The following is a 26,316-nucleotide window of genomic DNA, read 5'->3' as shown; positions in this document are numbered from 1 at the left end:
TCAGGTAGAGCTCCCCCTGGTGTTTGGCTGCAGTAAAGGTCATAAGCTCCACCTCCTCCATGTTGGTGGATGTGACTTTGGTCAAAATAAAACACGAAAGAAAAACACAATAAATACATTTTCAGGAATGATTTCAGTTACTTAATTTAAAGTTGTTGCATGTTCAGGACTCTTCAGGTCTATGGTCACGACGCGTGTTATCGCAACACTCGTGAATGAAGCAAAATACTTTGTTCAGCTGATTCTCTCTTTGCTTCTATCTGTCCTCTGGAAGGACATTGCTGTACGATCAGGGAAGTCACAGATGTTTCAGGGATGCTGCAAGAATGTCGGAAATGAAGAAATGTTTTATTAGATTTTGGTTTAAATCCTGGACAGTTGCAGTTTGTCTTGTTTCCAACTTCAGAAACTGAGACTGTGCTTTCACCACTGAGTTTTTCTTTTACGTCCAGAAAATATGAATAGGAGGAGGCTTGTGAATGATGATGAGTGATGGTTTGAAGGCAGTAGGTGGACCACACAGGACATATAATGAGTTCCTCACAAAACAACGTACTGCATTGTTGTGTGTCTAATTATACTCTAGAAAATGTCAAATGCAACATGCAAAACAGTTTGATTTGAAGGTTGTTTAGTTTTGGGGAATGACTTGTGATATAATGTGTTCTATCTGTCTCCTATCATTGTCTCCCTGCGTCCACTGAAGCTCTAACTCAATGTTAAACAAAGTCAACATTCACATAATGTGAGATGCTTTGTTCATTGAAAACACTTCTACTGTGATAATAATAATAATACATGCTACATACTATTATATGCGTGTGCGTTTGTGCTTGTGTGCATGCGTGCATGTGCACGTGTGTGCCCGTAAACATGTGACGAGGTTCCTTTTCCGTCAGAACTGAATTGGGGACAAGTGATTCTAAGTAGAGCACCATCCCCCCGTGGAGCTCCGGCAGACTCTGCCTGAGCGAAGCTTCAGTGAGGCTTCCGACGTACCCTGCGACTGTTGTCCACCTCTCCGTCCTCCGCCCGAGCCGAAAGATGCTGAGACCCACTGACTCCCCCGAGCTGATGTACTATCTGAACTGTCTCTACAGGGAACCCAGGAAGGTTGTGCTTCACAAAGGCACCACGGGCCTGGGCTTCAACATCGTGGGCGGCGAAGATGGCGAGGGCATCTTCGTCTCCTTCATCCTGGCGGGAGGGCCCGCCGACCTGAGTGGAGAGCTGAGGCGAGGCGACCAGATCTTATCGGTGAGTACCATAATTTACATAAGAGACCTTGGTAGTGAGTTTATCAGTCAGTCCTCTTTTTTCACGTGTTTCATCATAAGATTTTGCTTATCAATAGAGCCCGGATGGCTCAGTCGGTAGAGCATCAGACTTTTAATCTGAGGGTCCAGGGTTCGAGTCCCTGTTCGGGCGGTAGCGTTTTAAAGCTGTGAAAGACCAGAGGTCCAAGGTTCCCAGTTTCACCTCTCCCCTGCAGCCCACCACCTCAACTGTACACACTGTGCTGTGTTAACGAATGAGTGGGTCAAACAGCAGGATCCATAATGTTCCCTTGGGGATCATTACAGTACAAATTATTATTAAAATGAGACCAAAACGAAGGTTGGCAGCGGCCTTCACCAGGGTTCTCTGTGAGGACGGATCTACTCTTAAAATGGTTTATTCTTGTTAAGCCTGTGTTTCCAGCATATTAATAGAGGCTAATAGTTCTACTGGCCCAGATTCATTTTCAGGGCCATGCTCGAAGAACCTGGTCTTTTTTTCTGCAGGATTATTACAGAGGGCTGTGGTCGAGTTTATTATGTCTGTCTGCTGGCGACAATGAGGCCAGAGGCATTACGCTTTTTGGGCTGTCCGTCCTATTCTTTGAAAGAAATTTCTCCAGAACGCGTTAGGAAACAGTTCATGTTATTTCTACATTAAATTACACTGACAGCTGTGTCCCATCAGTGAATGGATGCGTGTCTTCTCAGGGTGTCCTGTGGTGTTGGAAATAAAATGATGTTCATGGGGGTCTTTAGGTCTTATGGGTTGAGGATCTAGTGAATTAAGAGGCACGTAAAATTAAGAGGCACGTGAAAAAGTTTTTTTTTTTCTTAATTAAACCGTTTTTGCGTATGTGTCGGACTGCTGCCATCAAGGAGTGTCATTGCTATGGGGTGGGGGGCTGGTCTGGTTTAGGTGGGTGCTATATGTCTAAGTAACATCCACATGAAGGAATGCCAGGTCCAAAAGTTTCCCAGCAGAACATTGATTTGTCACTAGATGGTCAGTGTTATTTCACTTCTTCTGTCTGTGTGGTCATAATGTTATGGCTAATCGGCGTATGTGTCTCTCAGCTGGGAGTCATCCTCAGAGAGCCATCCTGGAGACAACTGTGCTCCTAGACATTACCATGGGTCCTCTCCAACCAGCATTCATCACCTTTATCTTATAATGAAACATAAACATTTTATCTGTTTATTTACCTGCTGGGATTTGGACCTGCCCTTGTTTTCTTTTTGTTTGTTTTTTTGTGATCTGATAAACCTGTTCTTATTGGCATGTGTTTATGTTTCCATTTTTAGACACTGGAACCACTCAGAGCCATTTTGTTGTAAACTAATTAAACTCCAGATGACTTGTCTCGCTGTCACTCTCCCGTCCATCACCGCATTTCACCTGACCTTGCATGATTTAATTGGCCCAGCAAATACTGTACCTGCCCGGCCAATCAAACCGTGCCAGCTTTCACTGGGGTGATAATAGTAATGACCCACTAAGAGCGAACAAGAGACACGAGGAAAGGGAATGATGACTGTCTCCTTTCACTGTGGTATTACTCTATTGCATTAACTTGCAGACTGTTAAATCAACATGGCACTCCCTGGATGTTAGGTGACTAGTGACCTACTTTTGAATTCTAACAATAACTTCCTTCTATCTGTCCCCGTTTTTTTGACCAGCCGTATTCGGTCGTGTTCATGTTCATATCCATTTTCGTCTCTGTTGGCGTTTCGTTGCTGCTGCTCAGTTGCCCTGAAACTAACCCTAATAGCACAGCAGCCCCCGGGGGAGAAATGTGTCAGCTATGTGGTAGTTGATCTGGTTTTGGCATCAGTTCTCGTCATACTGTGACAAAGTATACGGCTGGTAAATAAGCACTGAACACATCGCCACTTTTCTCAGCGGCTATATATCTAAAGTTGCTGTTGACATGAAATGTTCACAAGCTGTTTCATTTCACACGTGTGGATTGCATGGGGTGTTATCAACATCTGGTGGGAGCATTTCATGTCAATAGCATCTTTAGAAAAAAATGGTTTAGAGAAAAATTGTTGACGGTTTTGATACATGATTTACCCTGCACATGTGTTTCAGCATGAGAATTATTTTTTTCTTTTATTTATTTATTTATTTTGAACATATACAAAGCAAATGAGGGCTTGCACAGTATCAGCAGAAATGATACAAAATCAAATGGTACAGGTACATTACATAAGACAGTGTGTTCTGACTTGAAAAATGTAAGAGATAAGAGTCATTGTGTGGCACGTAACAGTCCCATTTTTCTCAGTATTCATCTCCTTTCTCCTTTTGGAGCCGCAGAGTAAAGGGCATTATTCTTGAGGGTTCCTCTAAAGCAGAAGTCTTAATGTTTCTTACAAAAAAATGGCAGAACTGTAGATAACAATAAAACTAATAAGATTGACATAAATCCTCAAAGTTAATCAGAGAATTCTTTCTTAAGTGTCACAGCCATGTTGCATCCACTCTTTGTAGTGTAAGAACCTAACCGTGTTTTTTTTTCTTTTTTCATTCAGGTTAATGGCACCGACCTGCGAGGAGCCACACATGAACAAGCAGCAGCAGCACTGAAAGGAGCAGGACAGGTGGTCACCATCGTTGCTCAGTACAGACCAGAAGGTGGGTCAGCGTCAATAGCTACATAAAAGCGTTACCCAGAATTCTCTTCATGTGGTGAAGTACGTGTCAGAAGCTGCTGGTTCCCCTATTTGAGCTGGCTTCAGGTTCTGAATTCGAACCCGCTGTGAACCCTGAATAGTTTGTGAATAGTCTCCCTGCACCTGCTGGGTTTTCTGGGTGCTCTGGCTTCCTTAGTTTTCTCTCAAAATGTGTGACATTACAAAGCATTTTTTTTTTTTTTTTTTGCTATGACAGCACTTCAGAATCCGCTTGCTTTTCACAGCGTTGCTACTGCACTTCTTCTTATTTCCCAAACAAGATGGGCAGACTGCGTTCATAATAACAGGATGTGCATGCATTAAAAAAATGAGTAACTAACATGTTAATTTTGACAGCCTCAGTTTATACGTGCTCTATGTTCTTTTTTATTGTGAAATGGGCTTTTGTAGGAAATCATTAAATGGTGACTCTGCGTTACCTCAGCGGTGATGAACGTTCTGTAAAGTCAAAACAAGGTTTCTTTACATATTGCCCTTATTTCCTTATTAAACTCCAGTCAGACTACAGCCAACACTTGTCGCGACAACCGTCTCAGGAGACCGTCTTTGATGTAGTGCAGGTTAGACTGCCTTCCATTCGCATATATGAGAATTTAAAACAAGCAAAAGACATTTTAGAGATCAGAAGCTGTATTTTATGTCTCGTGGGTAACGTTTCTGTAGCGTGGTACAGATCAAAACTATTAGACTTGACATCCAGTTCTACTTGAATCCCTCTGAAGTCATATTTGTGGAGATGACTCAGTACAAAGATTCAACGACTGCTGCCGTCGCACTTACCCAACATGTTGTTCCCATCAGAGGTGATATGTTACAAGTGTCTAAGCCCCTCTGGGACTAACGGCTGCTTTCTCTTCTTGCCCATCAGAAATTACTCTATGTTCACCGCGACGAGCCCCCTCTCCTGCACCAGGTTTGTGCCGCTGGCACCTGTGACTGCTGTGAGACTCAGTATCATTCACTGTGTTCTGCTAAGTGCAAGTCACTGAGTGAATGTGATCACAGTCTGTTCCTTCCTCCTCACCAAGCGCTTGACCTGCTGAAGCACGTCTGATATTCACTTCTCCTCACGTTTTGACTCTCATTCCTCCACTCACACAAGCCCTTCTGACTTAACCTTTTGTTCCTGTACTCCCAGCGACCCTGCAAACATTCTTCCCTTCTTCCTCTCCCTTGAAATTGTTTTTGAAATGATGTGCTCTTTTTACGTACGCTGGGATTTAAGGAGGGTTTTACACATGTAGCTGTTTATACTAGTAAAAAATGATGCTGGTGTCAGCACTAAATATTATTTAAACCAACATGGCATAACAATAGATATCAACACGTCAACAGGGCGAGGAAATCAAAGACTATTACAGTGTTATCAATTACCTTTATCCATTATCAAAACAGCGCAGATACTCCAGATACAGTTTCAGTTTGTGTGCCTGTGAGAACAAATATCTATAGTCACCCTATTTGTTGTTTCTAAGTCCTAATAGCACAATATTCTCAAAAATATTATATGTTTATATTAGCACTATTAGTAGATTAATCGCGATTAAGCTACAGTAGATTAATCGTAATTAATCTCTTGATTTTCATAGTTAATGTGCAGATTAATCGCGTACAGATCAGATTAGAAGACATTTTTTAAAGTTACAGCATCTTAGCTCCCTGTTCAATTCATAACTCACTTCAACTTGCTTTCTTTTTCTTTTGGGATTTTTGTCAAACCACAAAGCATTTTAGGGTAATATTACTTTCTATGACCACACTTTAGAATCTGCTTGCTTTCCACAGAGTCACTAACGCACCTAGGGTTTCCTTATTTCCCAGACTAGAGGGACGGGCTACGTTCTTTGTGACAAAATGTGCATGCGTTGGTGACATTACAAAGAATTTGCGCTGTTCATTATGACAGCCTTAATTTATATGTGTTTGATATTCTTTTTGCGTCGTAAAAGGGAGTTTCCGAGGAAATCACACACTGGTAGAAAAAAAACACGGGTTTAAATAAATTTGGTGCATCCGTTTGCACCTAAGCTGTAATTTTAGCAACTACAGGAAAGACAGAGAGGTTCTTCCCTCTCTACTTAGTGGTGCAGTGTGTAAAAAGCAAAAAAATTAATAGACTTAAGTAAACAGCATTGACATTTCTATTATTAAAAGTAGTGGAACATGTATGCTTACGAGGAAGGTGTGTAGAAACACATTACAATGGTGTGGTGGTAACTTCTAAGCTGAGGAAAAGGGCTTTTCAATAAGTTGATCCTATTTAAATGACAGATTAGCCAGGCATGTCACAAGTTAGCAATTCTTCTTCTTTCATCCTCATAGCAGTCGCACTGTAAGAAAATGCTTACAGGTCAACAGATTGCGATGGTCGACCTCTTTGGGCTGAGAACTGCTCTATTATTGCCTCCTTCTGCCTTCAATTTGAAATCAAAAGGCTGTATGTCAGTTTGGGATGCTTTGCTAAATGTCTGAGGGACACTGGGTAACACACTGACACAAGTTTTCTCCTTGTTTTTAGCTGAACAACTACAGAGTATTAGTGACAAGTTGGAAGCAAATGAAAGTATTTTAACATAAACAGTATTTTTTCTGGTGTGTGTTTAAAGAAACACTCAAATCTTGTTGATCTACTTATTATCTGTATACCTAAATGTAAAAAAGGTAAAGTTACATGGTATAAGACTATATTTGGAGTGCAAATTCGCATTAAGATTAGTGGATATTATCTAGAATCCAAATAAACACTTTTTTTTTCATATACCAAACAGGGGACACTTCCAATTTTAGATTGACCTCATTTTCCCCTTCATTTCCTGGAGTCTGAAAGCAGACCTGTGTGTCAGTCCTGATCCCTTTTAAATTTGTCTTGCAGAGTATGGGCGTTTTGAGGCCAAAATCCATGACCTGCGGGAACAGATGATAAACCACAGCATGAGCTCTGGGTCAGGATCTCTGCGAACCAATCAGAAGAGATCGTTGTATGTGAGGTAGGTCCGTTTTGGTTTTCTCCTAGCTTTTGGGTTTTTTTTTTCCTAGCCCCAAATTTCTTTCTAAAAAAGACACTGACCAGGTGTAGCTGTAGTTCTCTCTGTTGAATTAGAAAAGACCTCTAGAAGACTGACATTGAAGAACAAGGTATTTATTGTCCCTGCCTTCTTGAACTGAACAGGGCGTTGTTTGACTATGAGAAGTCAAAGGACAGCGGACTGCCCAGCCAAGGCCTTAGCTTCAGGTATGGGGACATTCTCCACGTCATCAATGCCTCAGATGATGAATGGTGGCAGGCACGCCGGGTTACCCTCCATGGGGACAGTGATGAAATGGGCGTCATCCCCAGCAAGAAACGGTAAGCATGTTCAGAAAGTGTCAGCAATGCTGGAGAAATATTGGCAGCAAACAATGAGATCACACTACACTACAAGACCTTCAGTCAACCTGACGCATTAGCAAAACAGGTTCAGTTTGGGAAAACGCAGGATTAATCCATCATCGTGATTAATCTGATTGAAAATTTTAATGTAATTAACCTATCTACAGAATGACTCTCAATGTCTGTGGCAACGTATTTTGGGCAGTTTGTCCAAGTAGAGTTACTATTGTGCATGTGCAAATGTGCAGCTGATCTGGTAGTGACAAGCAGCAAAACCAATGGATAAAGACGGAAGACACGAAACAGCAAGTTGGGCCTCACCATAGGATGTTTGAGTACAAAAAAAAAAAACAGAACAGCCGACTAACATCAAGTGTTAGGCACTCTCTGCAGGAAGCGAGTTTTATTTTCACCCAACCACATCCATCTTAAAATACCACATTAACACCAGACATACATTAGTCCACAATTCTGCTGCCACTTTGGCTAATGTGTTTCCCAGCTAGACAAACCAAGACAAAGAGAAGCTGGCAATGCTGGCTCGCAAATATCTGGCCACTGCTGCAACCACTGTTCCATGTGAGAGACTGTTCTCAGTTGTAGGCAACATTGTAAATAAGATATGTCCAGCTCTTGTCTCGGACAATGTCAACAAGTTAGTTTGTCTTAGTAGCTGTGGAAAGAGGAGGAAGAGGCCCACATTAATGTGGAGAAATGTTGGTTTAAAAAGAGACAAAAAGTTATGTTGTTTCAAGTGGTTTTGTTGAAACTGTTGCATACTAAGTGTAGATATATTCCCTTCTTTATATATAATGTACAAACAGTATATATCTCCATATGTAGATTAAACTGAATTAAATATCATTGTGATTAATCTAAATTAATCCACAGCAGCCCTGTGATTAATCTGATTAAAACTGAATTGTTTGACAACAATTTTTTGTTTCATGGCATTTAATTTACACCTGTTAACATGAATAACACAGACTAAGTCATTAGCAAAACATGCTACAATCAGCTATTGCAGTATACAATGAATAAATTATGACGGGCCACTGTCAGAACAAGCTTCACTGATCCTAATTGGTGCACATTTTGATCGTAGGTTTTGTAGAGCTTCCATATTTAAGGTTGAGAGAATGTGTGTTGAAGCACAGATAAAAACACTACGCCCAGTGATTATGCATCAGGAGAATACAATTAGGGAACAAGGAAGTTATAAATTATAAATGAGGCTTGGGTGTGGCGTCAGAATTTCCATTTCCTGGATGTCGAGTAGATGGTTAGAAATAAAAAGCTTTTACTAAATGCGATGCATTTGTCCACACTTGTATTCCTCAAATGTTGTGAGCAAAAAATGAATCCAAATCAATCTTAACATGAACCTAGTGTCACCACTGACAACAGCAAACTGATCTCAGTGATGGATAGAGGGGAGCAAGTTACCCTCAACCCACAATGGCCAAAACCATCATGGACCTTGATGGATTTTTATCTAGTTACTGATGTTCTTTGCTTTGCAGGGTTGAAAGGAAAGAGCGTGCTCGTTTAAAGACCGTGAAATTCAATGCCAGGCCTGGGTCCTTTGATTCAAAAGGGGTAAGTGCCTTCATGAGAACTGAAAAGTGGTGGTTTCTGTCGCCACATTAATTTGAAGAGTCATTACCATATGCCTCAGATGTAACTGTGAACTTCCTGTGGACAAGAAAACAAGAAAAATGCTCGTTCATCTTTAGACTTTCACAGGGACCGTAAGGCTTCCTGAAATCCACTGGAAATGTTTCTTTTGCATTGACAGATGTTGCTTCTTTAGTTGTGCTGTTTTAAAGTTTCCATGCGTAATCTTTTTCAAAGGCTAGTTAGATAAGTAGATTTTATTTATTCAAAAGAACACATCAGCCAATTCCGTTGTCTGTTCACATTTGTCCATTTGCATTTCTATTAAAGACGTCATACACCCCAAAGTCTAAGTCTGAACCATATTTTTAGTAACTTCATGCAGCAGCAGCAGCAGCATTCGTCTTCAAATGATGACGTGTCAGCACATTCATTATTTGAAGTGTCGTCCTTTATCGAGTTCCGACTTTTCTTTCACTGCATGTGTCTTTTTTTTTTTGTGCGTTTATGACAACCCCTTCTATGACTAAACATTTTGTTGGTTGTGTTACTTCTCTCATAGCATGATCTCCATAACATTTCTTGTGCAACTGGGGCACGTCAAGAAGTGCTGCGCCCTGTGTATTTCTCTCAAATGAAAGAGATGAAACATCTGTTTAAGTCCTGCATGTGTTCATAGTATCTCTCGCTAAAATCACCACCAGTTTAGACAGTGAGCATATCTCGTGTTTAAGATGTTCTTACTAAAGTATCAACAGTGTAAAAAAAGCAAACTGCTGATTACTTTTCAGGAATACAGATAGGGAAAGGTTTCAGTAAGGATCTTATAAAAACAGATCTGCTCTGATCATTATTACCGTTTCTGTGGTTTTAGCTATTTTGTGTTTTGAAGAAACGACTGCTTGAACTTCTTGACGTCCCACCAGCTGCAAGCACTTGATTTGTCTGCATGAACGTGACAGATATACCTGTTTGCCCCGTGCTTTCTCTCCCTTCACAGTCATTCAATGACAAACGTAAAAAGAGTTTCATCTTTACACGAAAGTTCCCATTCTACAAGAACAAAGATGGTGAGCAGGATGGCAGTGATTCAGACCGTAAGTAAGCCCACAGATGCACTCCCACTTCTACGCAGAGTCGGTGTAGGTCACACGTCAGGCCGCTAGGGCTGAGGTCACAGGTGCAGTTGTCTGAAGGCAGGAAGTGTAGAAGAAGCCTCGAACGCTTCCTCTTATGATTCGTTTCGTGGTGTCTTTGTTTTCTTTCTCTTTCTGGATCACAGTCAGGACTATCCTGCCTCAGTGGTTGATCAGTCAGCAGGAGAGAAGCCAAATCAGTTCATTTTCTCGTGATATGTCCTCATGTGGTGATACTGTGTGACCACATTTCCCTTAAGAGATTCTTCCAATCTCAACCAGTGTAGCTGTTCTCGTGTTGGATTTGGCTCCCCCTGCTGGCTGCTCACTGTCTGGATAGGGGAAGATCTGTCGGCCTAGTGCTCCCTTCACTGCCTTCAAAATTTTGCTTACGTTGCGGCTGTCCTCCTTCCTCTCTTCCTTCTGTTCCGGCTCTCTTTGGACGGCCAATAGGACATCCTGGGGATAGGTGATGATGGGTATGGGACAAAGACCTTCAGTAAGTTGGTTTAGGAATGATTCCTCATCTCTGTGTCGCACAACCCCCCCACAAACGTCTGCATCGCGTTACTAGTCTGAACTGTATGTTTATTCCTGCCTGCATTGATGCATGCTGCAGTTGTCAGAATCCTCTTGCTTCCTAAATTGCAGTGAGTGTTAACATCTGTCACAAGCAGGTCGACCTAATTCAGTCTTTGGAGAGTAGGCCTTGGTCTAAGGTTCATATTTATAGCTTCTTACGAGAAGTGACAAATGTACAAATAATCATAAAAACTAGGTTGTGTAATAATTTCTCATTGTCTACCTTCATAATTAACAGACTAGAAGGAATGGTAGTGTTAAAATAATTCAAATAAGTCAAAAGGATATAAAATGTTTTGTTTTCGACGCGGGCTCTGGAGGCCGCCTCCAAGGTTTACACATTTGTATCAGTGAGGAACCACCAGAATGATTTTATTTTTCGTGTGTGTCCTAAATCCACCCACACTTACACTGGCATGCTGAGTAGATTTTAAATTTGAATGATCCCATCTCTTATTGACCAGTGTCTTGTCATGTGGATGCATGCTTGCATGACTCTGCCATAAACATTTGAAATGTTTTGTCTTCGCTGGTGAGCTTGTCGGTTTGAAATACAGTCTTGCAGCATGTCACAGTTACATCTGTTCGTCTGAAAGTTACGTTGAGTGTGTGGTGTTCGCTGTGGGAATAAATAGCATCCTTTCTGGAACCATAGTAAATGCACTTAACCGACTTGGATAAAACCTGTCAAAAGTACGGGTTTTCTTTAATGCTAGCTATCTTTAAATCCCATATTAAGGTGTATGCCATAATGTACGAAGTTTTCAGATGGTCTAATTTCATTCATTTGGAAAACAGGAGGAGTGGGAGATTCTTGAGCATAACATGTACTGGACTGTTGTAAAATGAGTAGGTTCAGGTATTTGATGCATCGTTTACTGAATGACACGTTTATTTAGCATGAGCTGCACACATGCATCTTGATGTTACCAGGAAGTAGGCAACTTTTATGTTTACATTCTGACAGATGAAAAATATCAATAACATGTACTGATGTCTTTTAACTCTATGTCCTATCAGGGAGTCAAGAGGAAGTGATTCTTTCATATGAGCCTGTGATCCGGCAAGAAAGTAAGTTGTTACTATTGTATTGCTCATTTAGACACTGTCTAAATATCAGTTTCATCAATCGTCACATAAATATTTCACTTTTCATGTCAGTGCACAAAAGATAGTTTGCTGCCTACAATAGAAGACAATAAACAAAGGAGAAATGCATGAAGAGAAATGTTTCAAACACGTATTTCAGGCAACGTTTAACACTTCACTCAGCAGTGCTTTGATTCATGAATCAACACTCTATAAAATGTGAAGAAGAATTTGCCTACTGCTGTCTATACCACATAAAAGAGCTGCTGTTGCTGTTACCAGATGTACACTGTTACCCAGAGGGTTACCCAGGTTCATATAGAGTAGAGTTGTATAAGGCATCTCTGTATCTCTGTAGACACATAAAAGCTAGAGCTCCCCTGCAGACAAGTCATGACCTCCATCTACACAGTGTTGCAGATGCATTATATCCACTTTGTTTTTTGTTTTTCCTTGCAGTTAATTATGCCAGACCCGTAATAATCCTCGGGCCAATGAAGGACAGAATCAATGATGACCTGATATCAGAGTTCCCTGACAAGTTCGGATCTTGTGTGCCACGTAAGTAGTTCACCAGAAATTCACGATGAAAACGAAGAACTGGTGCGAAATCACTGTCTGCGTTTGAGCTGTCACATCACCAATGTTTAATATGATGAGTGTGTCCATGTCGCATTACAATCCAATCCAATCAAAAACAAAAAGCTCCCTTTAACCTCAACAGATGTGAGATAAACTACAAATATGTTTATATTCAACATTTAGGTTCATTCAACATGTAGGTTTTTGTGAGTATTTAATTTCTATATTACATTACCCCCTTTTATGTGCCTCCATTGTGATGTTACTATAAACTGGGGTTTCATCTATCACAACTACCTCTCCTGCTCCTCATCAACCACCTTGTCACAGCAGCTGTGTCTGGTTGGTTAGCCAGCAGCTGCTTATGAGGCCAGAACTTGAAGTCCCATAGGATGAGTCTTTGTTGTTCCTAATCTCTTCTGATGGTGTGCCCCGTTGGCACTTAGGGACTTCTGATCTATTCTTGTCACAGAAGTTCTTGTACATTGTGTCAGGCTCTTGGTTTGCCTCTCAACCTGCGCTCTCCCAGCTTGAATCTTACATCCTGCCTCGATACTGGGCCATCTCAGGGGCGTCTTTGCACAACCTGTTTCTTGTGTTGGCTGCAGTGACAGAGCGCCGCCTGGAACCTGCTCTCATCACAGGGGATCTTCAGGGGATCTCATCACGTCTTATTAATGTATTCATAGATGTTACAGCTTGTTAACTGGTAGGACTCGGACCCTCTGGAATCATCTGGCCGGGGTTTGTCCCCCCAGGTGTCTTCATCATGGCTTCCATTGGCCCATGTGTTAGCCAGGTACTTGTAGCTAGACAGCTTTCCTGTCTTACTTTCATACACGCTGTCAGTACTTATCACCTTCCCTCTCTTTGCCATCATGGCGCCATGGAACAGGTGGTGTACAAACCCAACCAAAGCACAAGGGGGATAGAATAGATGTGGAGTTCAAATATAGGCAAATAGGCAAAAACGGACCTGGAGGTTGAAGGCTGAACTCTTGACTTGTATAGGCTACCAAGAGGCAGAAGGAGCATGTGAGTCAGAGATGGACAAGGTAGGTTCCAGGAAGTTGAGCAAAAGAGACCTGGAAACTAATGCATGGCAAAAAAAAACAGTCTGGCAAAGGAGTTAGTGTGGAACTGGTGAATAATACGCTGGCCTGATTACAGGCACATAGCCTCTTGTGTACAGGTGAGTTGACTGATGAGGGGATAGTGGATGGCGGCCGAGTGACAATGGAAAAATACTAAGAGGGAGATGGTCGACTGAACTGTGACGGGTCTCATATAATCCTTCCAAATGACGTCCCGATGTCCTCACTGTAAATTGCTGGGAGGTGAATGAGATACAGGGCGGAGCCGTCCTTGTAGGGGAGGTGGTTCATAGTCACTCCTGGTCCTGAATCTGGATTCATACTCACTCAGCCTGAGGTGGGTCAAGGGTACAGTATACCAAACATTATCAGGAACAGTGATGAAGGCTGTTTGTGCCCTGTTAGCCGTGTGTAGAGGTAAGGACTCTGCGCTCATCTCTGACTCTCTGGTGTGGTTTGCGGTGCCTTTCTAAGCCCTGTTCATGTGCTGATTCATGGGCCTCCTCACTTCAGGTGCTACGATGCCTCAGAGAAACCACCAGCACCTTAAGTTACATTTTCGTTGTATGTCCTTCCTCTTTATTGTATGTTTACCTCATGAGCCAAATCAGTTTTTATTTTGCATGTTTTCATTCACCCATCTCTTTTATTTCAATTTACCCTTTAAACCACATAAAGCTGCTAACAGTTCTGGGTACCAAGGTGAGTCAACAAGACAATAAGCAGGTTCTTTGACCAGTCTTGAAGTGCTTTGTTCCCTTCAATACTATTTGTGTACACTGAGTTAGGTGTTGTTAGTATTAGAAACACTCCCCTACCTTGTAGAGGTTTTTCTGACAACTTATTTCTTTAAAGATATCCATGGAAATATGTGATCTGTAAACATCTGATTCTAGCACATTGCATAACGCCTATTTAACATAGGCATTTCTTGTTCGTCAGATTTCTAAGAACCTTTGAGTTTCCGTACCACGTACTTGAGTAGCGAATCTACCTCCCTCACATGCTTTACATGTAGATGTTATCATAATTAATAAAAAGACAGTAGTCCACAAAGGTTTCAGAAAAGGACACGTGGCGGTACTTCCTCATTTCCTCATGCCCTCATTTGCATGTGCAAATTTCCGAAGCACCTAAATACGTGGATATCTTTAAAGGTAAATGAGTGTCGTAGTTGTTTTAGAATCTGAGTGGAGTGTGAAATAGCCTTCCCCACACAACAACGTATCACTAACACGACAATCATGTGCTGTGGTAATATTTGTGTTGTTCAGTCAGTGCGTTTACATGCATAAAGTTTGACTTTCTGAATGCGGCCTCCCAGTTTACATGCAACGGAGAAAATTGAATAACTGACAGGAACATGTCCTCCTCCTCCACACTAGGTGGTATGAGTCTTTTCTGCGAGTTAATATGGCCCCCTTTCCAGTTGACCTATTGCGTCATATAATAAAGTTTAATGCGTCGAACCTTCACAACAACTAGATGGATATTAGTACAGCTTTTTTAATTTTGTACTTATGGTGCAGATAAGATGGCGCTATCCCTCAGGTGGTTCTTCTACTGGCTTCTTCTTTTGCGACCAGTTTTTTCTTGGATGTTTTTGTTACGGGGTCATACACCATTGCAGTGGTTGTGGAACATGAACACCCACATTGTCCAGTTAAAGTCCGATTAAGGCATATACATGCAAGAAAGTTGATTCCCAGTGTCTTAATCAGATTTTATTGGGGGTAACGTGTTTACATACTTTTTTTTTTCACGTGCATGTAAACGTACTGATTGACAACTAAAAAATAAATGAAAGAAGTGTCTGCTGGTCGTCTTACAAACAAACCACAGGATTATTCCCCTCCTCCTTTCACTAAAGATACCACTCGGCCGAAGAGGGACTACGAGGTGGACGGCAGAGACTACCACTTCGTCATGTCCAGGGAGCAGATGGAAAAGGACATCCAAGAGCACAAGTTCATTGAGGCAGGACAGTACAACGATAACCTGTATGGAACAAGCGTCCAGTCAGTCAAATATGTCGCAGAGAGGGTGAGACCACGAATCTGTGTGTAAAAGCTGCATGTTAGCTCCACCAAAGGGAAGAGGAATGTTAAAGTGTTTAGTCCATGTGTTTGGCATGTCTGTCATGTGTCACGTGCTCTGATATCCGTACCAAGCAAAGAAGAACAGATATGAGCTGGTACCCGCTGCTGTAAAACTAAATCAAAAATGTTTCATGGTGCTGCTTTGTTATTAGAGGAAGAGTGTTTCTCCACTGTACATCTCCTCTAAATACATGCCTCTGTCTCAGGGTAAACACTGCATCCTGGATGTGTCAGGAAACGCCATCAAACGACTACAAGTAGCACAACTTTACCCAATTGCCATATTGATAAAACCGAAGTCTGTTGATTCGTTAATGTAAGTATTCACGGTGTATTTGATTAAAATAACTACTAGCATAAGTTTCCCTGTAATATTACTTTTGTATTGTATTATTACTAATAAGTTTGCCACTATCTGTCAGTATCTTTAAATTCATTTTAAAATTCAACTGCTCTTGTTTCATAAAATCCTCTCTCAGTGCATGTGTGCTGGAAGTTACAAGCTGCATGTTGCGCTGATTTATGAGCTAGGATCAGTGTCAAAAATCATCTTAATTTGAGTTTGAAGGGTGAATGGTCCCGTCCTGTCTTGTCCCCCTGTTGCAGGGACCTGAATAAGAGACTGACGGAGGAACAAGCCAGGAAGACGTTCGACAGGACGATGAAGCTGGAGCAGGAGTTTGGTGAATATTTTACAGGTATGATATTAATAAAGGCACAAAGTGCAAAGGAGATGTCTACTGTATACAGTATTTAGGTCGTGTCTCATCTGTTGTGAGACAAACAGCCTCGTGCAGACGCCATAAATATGTGGACGATTGTCAAGGAACCTTCTCTGTGCCTCAGTTAGACACTGTGTTAATGTTCAAGCAACTTTTGTGTTGTTACTTTGTGGAGAAGATATTTAAGATATTTTGTGAAGGTTCTAGCATGCATTTCCATTTCAAATTGAAATATGGAATTTCTGCATAATATCAGCTTATGTAACAGCCCTTGAGTTTCAGGTTTTTGTCTAATAATAGTGGATTTTATAATTTTCTTGAAGATACAGTTTTACTAGAAACTTCCCTATATCCCAGGGACAATAATTAATATGAAACTTGGAGGGAGATGTTCCACTGAGTCTTCTTTAAATACTACACGTAAGCTTGAAAGCAGCTTTAAGGCAGGCGGGAGGTTGGCTTCCAAAGTCAAAAGCTGCCTACAGTATGGGATTGTATAAGATGATGTGTCTTGTTCCACAGTTCATGCGTAGTTCCATTTGCTTTGCAGCGCTGGTCCAAGGAGACACCTTAGAGGACATTTATAACCACTGCAAACAGGTCATAGAGGAACATTCAGGACCCTATATCTGGATCCCCTCGAAGGAGAAACTATAATAATTCATCACCCTGGAAAGGAGTCTGGACTGCTAGGAACTAGTAATAAGCTGTAACATATAACTGTGTGGTGATGAATAGTCTTGATAAATACCTATTGTGAATATCTTTTTTTTTTTTTTTTTTATTATTATTATTATTATTATTTCGTTGCTTCATTTTTTTCACTCAATATGAATGTTCCTGAATGTACACCACATGATGCTAGGGCATTTCAAGTCTGGAAACATGAACCCTTTGCGTATTATTTTTTATTATTATTATTTTTATTATTTATTTAAACAAAAAACAAAAACAAAAAAAGGAACAGAAAAATGTGTTGAAAACTAAATAAATGCGGGGCATGTATCCATATCGGTACCGTGTGGAGTCAGAAAAAGGGGTGAAAGGTGGCCCACGCGGTGCCAGATGCATTTGATTTGCCTGCACAGGAAGTAAAGTAGGAACTCGACTGCAACACCCTCACCCACGCTTCACACTGCACCTAGCGAATAATCAAATCGACTCCAATGTTTCGTCCAGGTTTTTGTATCTGTGCGTCCCCAACACTGCTTTGCTTTGTGTTTGTTTACTTTGTCATTTCTCCCTGGAATGAGATTATTTTTTTCTCTCTCTCTGATACGACAATGAACATTTATGAAAAAAAAAAAAAATGTTTTATTCACTGTAAGATTTTGAAGTTGTTTTTTTATTATTATTTAAAAGCGGAGATTACTCATTCAGCTGTTGTACTGACAAGTAAAGGGAGGGAGCGGCTATATAAGCAACAGAAATGTAACACTATATTTTGCTACTTAAATTGATAAAGGGCACACAAGCACAGAATTATTTATTATTGAAAATATAACTTTGATTAAAGGCATTTGAGTGATGTAGTGTGTTGTGACTGTGTTGAGATGGATGGGAACGCTGCGGAAAAATGATGTTTGAGGTTCACATTTGGACTAGAGAGGGTGGTCGAGTAGTGACTACATGTATAACTGCAATATTTTAAATCATATTTTAGGACTAATAATAGGGGCAGTGAAGAGTAAGGGTTTATGTGGGTTTTAGGGTTTATAAAAAAAAAATGTAGAAATAGTAAAACTGCAATACTAAGACTTGAAATCAAATTAAATTGGGAAAAATTATAGATGGAAGATATTAACATTTTTCTGGAACACAGCAGAGAGGTACTGGTTCAGATGATGAAGTAAAATGTACCTAATACAAAAGGTTCAACGACATTGATTTACAGCTTGGTGAGACCCATTGCAGTTGAAATCAGTACATATTTTTATCATTCAGCGACTCTTTGTTGAGAAATACTGAAACAAGGAGGAAATATTCTAGAAACAGTAAAACGTTGGAAGATTTTACCTTGATTTCTTTTGAATACATCTGACACATCACTTCCATCTATAGCTCATTATTAGCTCTGCTATCTCAAAATGTGTGAAACTGTCCTTAAATTGTCTGGAAGAATTAATGATCAGGCATAACATTATGACCACTGACAGGAGAAATAAATAAACCTTGACCATTCAATGTTCTGCTGGGAAGCTTTTGGACATGATACCTAGACCAGATGAGGGCCTCCGATCCCATAGCAATGACACAGACGCACACTAAAAAAAAATGTGAAAAATAGCACCAGGTGTTGACCTGGCCTCCAAATTCACTAGATTCCAAACTGATCAAGTAAGTAGTATGTAGGAGGATCCACATCCACTACACAGTATTAGGAAGGTGGTCATAATGTTGTGACTCGGTTCGTGACACATGTTCGCGGTAGGCACTGTGGAGCTCGGCCTAGAACACCAACTTTCACAGTGGCCTATTAGAGAGCCTTAGTGACTACATCAACAGACATTTTTTTAATTTTAAGTTAACATGGTAGGATTTTAACCAACATGAGCCAGATTTTGTGAAAAACTTTAGAAACTCAATCTGAAGACCAAACAGAATAGCACGGACAATCCAGAGTTAGCGCTAAGAAAGTTAGACCACCCGAAAAATTCTCATTTTTATTAGCGGCAGGTGTAGAAAAGGATGAGCCGGCATGATAAAATATATCCTGTATACGTAGCTGACGTAGACATTTGCTTTGTAAAGAATAAATGAACTTACATTCTGTTTCATTTAGCTGCAGAGCCACTGTTAGATTCCACATGACGGCACTTTGTGAGGGACATTTATATATTCTGGTCTTCCTAATATTTGACGTAGCATGTTTTATCCAGTGTGATATCAAGTAAACATAGTAGTAACATTGATTGCTCTGTATTATTCTGATCAATGGGAATAAGTGCACTTATTCATTGTTTTGGTATAATGACATTTGGCACTTTATTAATAATAATAATAATAATATAGCAATGAGCAAAGCTTTTAAAGTAAATCCAATCCAGTGATTACTGTTTAAGACGCACTTGAACACCATTCCTAAAACTAGTCTGAAGTTAGAAGAGGCTATTTTTATGCTCAGCCACAACCTAATATTTGTCCCGCCCCTAATTATGAGCTGGTTACGATTTGAAGTTGACTGAGAGGCAAATATTTTTTAGCACCAATATGTCTGGATCAACTTTAAATTTTATTTTCTGTTTATTTTTTTGCCACCATGTTTGTTTCAGATTATTTTGCAGATTTTCCATAATGGATTGGACACCACTTGCCTTAAGATCATATAATTTACTTTTTATCAGACATGGAAGCATATTTGTCCTTTGAGAACGTTTTTATTTAATCTTCCTTCACAACGGCAAAATCTAAAACTTAAGGAACGTGTTGTCGTACTTAGGGTGTTGATGACGTGTAGTGGCAGATTTAAATAAAGCGGGATATTGTTTCTATCTTAAAATGTGAGGCAGCAACCAGATCATTCCAACAACACAAATTCATTGTGGACAATACGTTTGGTTTTGTTTTGTTTTGTTTGTTGTTCTTGTTTTTATTTGTTTGTTTGTTTGTGTGGAAATGAAAAGGATGTCTGATGCATGTCGCAACTGTGTCCTCTTTCCTGTGGATGCGCAAACTTTCAGCGCAGAGACGGCACTGAGGTACCTGCTGTGTTTTGAGACGTGATCAATCTGCAGATTAGAATCCTTCAATCTGTGTCTATTTTAAACCCGAATAAAAACATGTTGTAAGAGACTCCACGCCGTGTTCTAGCATGTGCCCACCCTCTTTTAAACCCTCTGACCTTCTGTTATTCACCATAAGATACACAAAGATAAATCTTATGGGAACTTTTGTGCCTTTATTTTAAAATCCTACACAATGACACTGAAAGGCAATGTGACACATAAGAGCGCACACTTATTTGGAGAGATACAACATTCAGTCTGTTTGGATAAAAAAGTCGGTCACCTTTGATTTGGGAATATTTTCCAACCCTTCTTTGAAACGTTTGGGATCTGTCAGATATTCCTCCTGTGCACATTCCTCCGTGGCAGCGGATTTGTGACACATGGTCCAAACCATGTGTCAACTTAGCACAGGAAGCAAAAAATGTTTAGTTAGATATGGGGGCATTATTGTAGCAAAAGTATATGCAAATGTTTTTTCGATCCACAAATGTGTAAAATAAATACATAGACAGATCAGTAAACGCGTACATTGATCTGTAAATGTGTGATTTAATCTCAACAGAAGGCTGGTGCCTTGTATATCAGCACACAAACTAGATAAAATAACGTTAGCAGTAATAATTTGAGCAAATTGGAGCTGCATTAGCTGAGGTTGTCAAATAGCTGAAATATCTTCACCTGTCAACTAAAAGTTTCTTTAATGACATGACTTACAAATAGATGTTGCCTTCTCTTTTCAAACGGGCATGTCACTGAGGGCAGCGCTTCTGCAGCCTCCCAGACCGAGGAGGAGCAGCCTGGAAAACGACGGCTAAAGGCAGTTTCACCCTGGAGCATTTGACCCAGCCCAAGTAGCGGTGGCCACTGTCATTGGTGCTTGCGCCCCCTGGTGGTATGGTGTGTATAGCTACAGAGACACACAATTCTCCATGCGCATTTGCAAATTGCTGCACGCATTTGTGGATCTTCCGCGGCAGGAGTGTAGCAAAAGTCACGTGTAAGAACATGTCTAATGTAGAGATGACTGATCTGTCTATGTTTATAAATCAATGTTCGCATTTGCAAATGTATTTGTGGATCGAAATACACATTTGCAAATACGTTTGCTATAATAATGGGAGCATAGATAGACATGTTTACCATCCAAGCCTTAAACCAAATTTAAAAAATAACCAAAAGTACATCACGACATTTGGACATCTTGTCTGTAGAGCACTGTTTACTGGCTGCAGGTCTTGTACAAATCATCACTCTGCACCGATCCTCTGCCTGGGCCGTTGCAAAGCGTTGATCTTTCAATGCTGAAGCAGCTCCAAATTAGAATATCTCATCTTTGCCTCATCATGTTATAACAAATCTTTCCACATGTTTTCAGGAGACTGGGTATGTTCTGTATGCAGAGTATAGCAGGGTTTGGATGATAGGAGATAATTGTCATATGCTGGGATCAGCCACACACACTTATACTTGCTAGTCGATCTCTTGTTTTTGTTTTTGTCGGCCTCTTGACCTGATTGATTTTGGAAGGATGTCCTGCTCTTGATAATGTCACTGATGAGCCGCATTTTCTCCAGTTATTGATGATGGTCTTCGTTGTGTGACATTGTATTACATGTACTGCCTTGGAAACCATCTGTAGCTCTAAATTCAGCATTGAGTGTCAACAAGACAAAACAAAACAAACCAGACCCGCTGCTATTTATTGGGAGTTTATGAGAGACCCTCCAGGTGAAAAAGTGTGCACCATTTCACATGAGCTCGATGAGAATTTGATGCCAAACAGTCACATACTCTATTATAAAAAGGGTTCACACTCTTATACAATTAAATTCCCCTATCTACGTATTTGTTTTTCATTCATTTTGATTTTGATTTCTCCGAAACAGTTCATACTTCCTGGTTTTGAAAGGTGGACAGGGGGGCTTTTTTTCTGTTATTCTCATGTTTGTTGCAGTCTGCTTCTCAGAGCCACGTTGTGATGGATGCACACGAAACAGATTTGACGACTGAGGTGCTCCACTGGCTCATCAGCCCCTGCGGCCGATCATACTTTTCCAGTTGTCACAGAGAGTACATCATCATGTATTTCCTCCACAGTCTTGTGCACGTTCAACTGTGGTATAGTGCAGACTACCACCAGGTAGTTGATATCCAGAGTTGTCCCATGACCGTAGTATCGTCTACAAACCTCAAGAGATTGACAGCTGGGTCTTTGAAGGCATCACCTCTAGGGTAAAAGGACAGCACCTGTGTTTACTGAGTGCATGCCCAGTGGATAGCTATGGGTTTGTCTTCGTCAGAAGATGTCTGTTTTGTTTTTTTGTTTTTTAAAGAATCCTACATTGAAAAGAAGTCAGTGAATACTTAATCAACTGTCTCCTCTATTTGACTATGCCACCAATAAAAATTAAACAATTCTCTTATCTTGTCTATAATATAATGAGTTATTTCCACTGTCTCTTTTACTTAGTGTACAGCATCACACAGAGGAATATTCATCCCAAATGATGAGAATCTATAATAATCACACTACAAAACCTATGGAACCATGAAATGTGTTTTTATTATTAGTATACCTGCTGCCATTCTTAAGTAGTTGCGTTAATGTTCAGAGAACTTCTGTTTTATGTGTAGTTACAAATGTAGGCATCCATACATGCTGTGAGTAAAACTCTGTGTTTTGTGACAACTCACCTGTCGGACGTTAACTGTCATGTGCTTTTATGCTGCACACTCACTCCCTTTGGAGACCGCATCCCTCCATAACTACAAATGGATACAGAGCTGTGAGATGATGGAGAGATGATATTGCAAGCAGGAATTTTTCCATATGCCAATGTGTGATTGATGTGTTGCAGGATGTAATGCAGCCCCATGCTGACTGGGGCATTCGCTGACCTATTTGCCTGCATGCGTGTATGCAAAGGGCCGGGGGTCCAGCAGGTGTCCTGTGGCTTCACGACTTTAGATGTCAGGAGGACATCAGCATGTGCCGATGGGCGGTTTCCTAACACGTTAACATTAAACATTCAGAGTGCAGAGGAAAAATTGGCCACATAAGCCTAAAAAAAAAATAGTGGAAGTATTTTGTTCATTTGTTTGTTCTGCCACAGGTAATACTCCCTTCAGATGTGATGGTGTACAGAGCTCTAGCTACAGAAGCTAGGAATTACAAGATCCATAATGACCAGAAGAGAAGAATTTTTCTTAACATGGTTAATTTATTGTTTTCAAGTATGCTGTAATATCTCTTGGGTTAAATGTGCTGTGTTTGCTAAAAATCCCGTCAGTATGAGGATGCCTCTCATTCAAATTCATTCAAATTTCATTTTCAAAAAACAAACAATCTCAGGGAGTTTGACTTGTTGGAGGTAGATGATTTTTTGTTTCTACCAGCATTGCCATTCTCGGGCACCTTCAATAAAATACTGGAAAAAGAAAGCATGTGAAAAAATGTCCACATTTGATAACTACCACCACACCACACAAGCTTAAAATCAAATGCTCTGCACTGTCCGTCCACCAGAGGGCATAAATGTACCACAGAAGAATTAGCAGCTCTGTCTACAGTCTCTGACTTGAACCTTTTTGTTCACACCTTATAATCCTACTAATTCTATTCATTGAACGAATAACGAACTATCAAAGTCTGAGTTGTTGATTAAATATGAAAACATCCCTGTCGTCCCATTTTAAAAGTCAATATAACGGATCAAACTTAGCTGACCACCTTACACAACTGAGTTCTTGTGCAATTTAATGTTCCACAAAGCTTCAACATCGTCACCAGCTGGAAAGATCTGCTGCCAGAAGGTTTTACAACCGAAGACAACAGAAGAAATAACATGGAAAATGTACATCAGATCTTTTTTTTTTTTTTTTTTTTTAACGTAAAATATTTTCAGAGTTATATCAAATATCAAAACTGGATTCCAAAAGTCACATTACTCTTGTTCTTTTACTTGATTAATATTTCTAAATAAAATATATATTAATAAAATAAAATAAAATAAATAACATTTTTTTATACAAAAGTGTTTGCTCTCTTCATCTGGCCGTTCTGGCGGTAAATCTAAATGTGACCATAACCTTTATGTGTCTACAGAAAAGTCCAATTAGAGCATAATGACACACACAATTCGGTCAATGTAAGAAAATACAGATTATGGCACCTGTGACTGACAGTATTTATATATGTTCTATTATTGTTGTTGATATTGACACAGCTATGAATAAGTGGCATTAGATTAGATTAGATGAGATTAAATAGAAACTGCAGCAGTCGTCCGCTCTATTTTAAGTACCTGTGAAATAGTTCTGGATGTTGGTTCAGTTACCAAATGTTGTGTTTTTGACGTCTCAATCATCCACTGCAAATGACACACAGACGGCTCTCTGTGGATCTCCGGCCCAAGTGTGTCCCTCAGTGACAGGTTGTGGGTGGACATGGGGCACCGAGTAATCAAATAGCGGCGATAAGCTCCTCTATATTATACGCACTGTCATAATATTTTAGATTTGATGCAATCTGAGCTGCGTCACGTCCTGTGCTGTGACAATAACAACAAGATAAAAACAAAAAACACATAACTATCCCACCACTGCGCAGTATCAGTCAATGCTGAGGACGTCAGAACTGTGAGATAACACACATAGTGCCTCCCCGAGTTTCTTATTTGTCCGTCTGCTGTCTTATAAACTCACCTTATTGGTTTTAAAACCTCTTTTGTATTTGTGTACGTATGCTCTTAAACTCCCTCTCCCGCCTCAGACAGCAATCATCATTGATATTACCTGTTGCTGATATTTGTGCGTTTGCAAAATGCAAAACTGCATTTTGTTGCGCATCCACCTGTATTATATGCAATGGCAGAAAAGTGGAACCTAATATAATCTAATAGATTGGTAAACAAAAAGTTATATTTATTTGCAAGATGTTATTTTGATGTTAGAAGAAGAGGAGGAGGGCATCTTTAGATCGATATCAAGAACAATGATCTCTACACACTGCACTGCCAACACAAACCCTTGTTTATTCTGCTTGTTGTTTGCTAGATCAGGCGTGGGATTCCACGACCTGAGGTCACCTTGGGCGTGTGAGGTGATTAACTGGGTAGTCTTTAATCTGGGCGTTTTTTTTTTCCACCGGAGAATCTTGTAGTCATGGTTTGAAATGTAAAAATGTGAGTGGTTTAAAAGAGCGTGAAAGAACTTAAAGACAACTTTGATCCACAGAGGATCCACCTGCCAGAAGGGCGTGGGCGAGTGACACTGTTGTATTGGTATGGGGTCACATCCACACATGCCTTTGTGATGACGCTATAAGATGCAACAGTGGATCATCCGGAATCATCAGCTGGCTTCCCATATGTATGCAGATAGTTTGATTAGAACTATCTGCTCATTAATGCCAAAAAGGATGGTACGGTACATTAATGTTACCACTGCTTTTTCTTTGTATTCCTCCGAGCAAAAGAATCTGGTGCATCATTAAAACGTTAAAGATGATCAGGCCTATTTCCACCTGCGTGACTTTCTATCTGTTGTGATGATACTGGTTAAAAAAGAAAATGTACGAGTGGATGAGTTCAGCTGCACTTTTAAACCTCCGGGCACGCCACAGAACCTCACTAGAGAAAGTGGCGTTATTGAGCAAGGATAGCACCGTTTCTAAGAATACAATCGTTTCTTTTGTTTGTATTTTTTTTTTCTTCCTGAGAGACTTTGAAGTGGTGGCGCCGCTGAGAGTAAAAACCTTCGAGCGGTATTTAAAGCTCCTTATTTTGAAATCAACAAGAGGACACGACCGTGGAAATACACGAGAGAGCTGATTCATGGACCTTTACATCATTTCCTCCTTCTCAACTTCATGTTTCTTGGTCAGTTCCTGTCTGTCCTCAGACATTCCTGTGTATTGTTTGCCATCTGTTGGTGAATTTGTGTAATGTTATCAACTGTGTTCTCTGGCTGTCACTATACTGATAGTCATAAGTCATTGCTGGTGGAGTTGGCAGCAAAAAAGCTAAAATGAAAGCTAGTACGTATACGCTACCAGTCAAAAGTTTAAGAACCAACCCAACAACATTTCTTTCTTCTTCTTATTACTATTTTTTAAATGTATGCATTTATGTTTAATGTGTCATTTTACTCTGAAATGACAGCAAAACTGAAAATGAAATAATTTGACATGTGATCACACTTGTGACGTTCTGTCTTTCTAAATGGAAACCAAATATTTCTCACAGTTCTTCCCAGTTTTGGTGCAGAAGTTCCCAGAAATGTGTAGCAAACCAGCTCCGTGTGGTTGAAGTCTAGAG

General features: G+C 40.3%; 1 protein-coding gene and 1 non-coding gene across 38 annotated transcripts in view; both read left to right on the top strand.

Moving 5' to 3' along the window:
* dlg2 (discs, large homolog 2 (Drosophila)) overlaps positions 1–20,063 on the top strand; it is a 103,724-nt gene extending 83,661 nt beyond the window's left edge. For 23 of the 37 annotated variants that reach the window (XM_047606472.1, XM_047606482.1, XM_047606481.1 and 20 more), the window contains 14 exons: positions 1,101–1,257; positions 3,819–3,921; positions 4,849–4,893; positions 6,853–6,967; positions 7,150–7,326; positions 8,874–8,949; positions 9,968–10,064; positions 11,706–11,756; positions 12,234–12,335; positions 14,129–14,152; positions 15,321–15,493; positions 15,756–15,865; positions 16,156–16,247; positions 16,822–20,063. In XM_047606472.1, the coding sequence (XP_047462428.1) occupies positions 1,101–1,257; positions 3,819–3,921; positions 4,849–4,893; positions 6,853–6,967; positions 7,150–7,326; positions 8,874–8,949; positions 9,968–10,064; positions 11,706–11,756; positions 12,234–12,335; positions 14,129–14,152; positions 15,321–15,493; positions 15,756–15,865; positions 16,156–16,247; positions 16,822–16,928 (1,429 nt within the window). In that variant the 3' untranslated portion in view covers positions 16,929–20,063. Of the gene's footprint in view, positions 1–1,100; positions 1,258–3,818; positions 3,922–4,848; positions 4,894–6,852; positions 6,968–7,149; positions 7,327–8,873; positions 8,950–9,967; positions 10,065–10,556; positions 10,603–11,705; positions 11,757–12,233; positions 12,336–14,128; positions 14,153–15,320; positions 15,494–15,755; positions 15,866–16,155; positions 16,248–16,821 lie in introns of all 37 variants that reach the window. The other 14 variants (XM_047606502.1, XM_047606491.1, XM_047606492.1 and 11 more) reach the window with 7 other exon arrangements.
* On the top strand, positions 1,356–1,428 carry trnak-uuu. Its single transcript has one exon. It is a non-coding gene; the product is annotated as a tRNA-Lys (tRNA).
* Positions 20,064–26,316: the final 6,253 nt, after the last annotated feature.

Source organism: Mugil cephalus, chromosome 15, assembly GCF_022458985.1.
Source record: "Mugil cephalus isolate CIBA_MC_2020 chromosome 15, CIBA_Mcephalus_1.1, whole genome shotgun sequence".
Classification (NCBI taxonomy): Eukaryota; Metazoa; Chordata; class Actinopteri; order Mugiliformes; family Mugilidae; genus Mugil; species Mugil cephalus.
The sequence above is the reverse complement of the archived record's forward strand: the minus strand, read 5'-3'. Positions and strand labels throughout refer to the sequence as shown.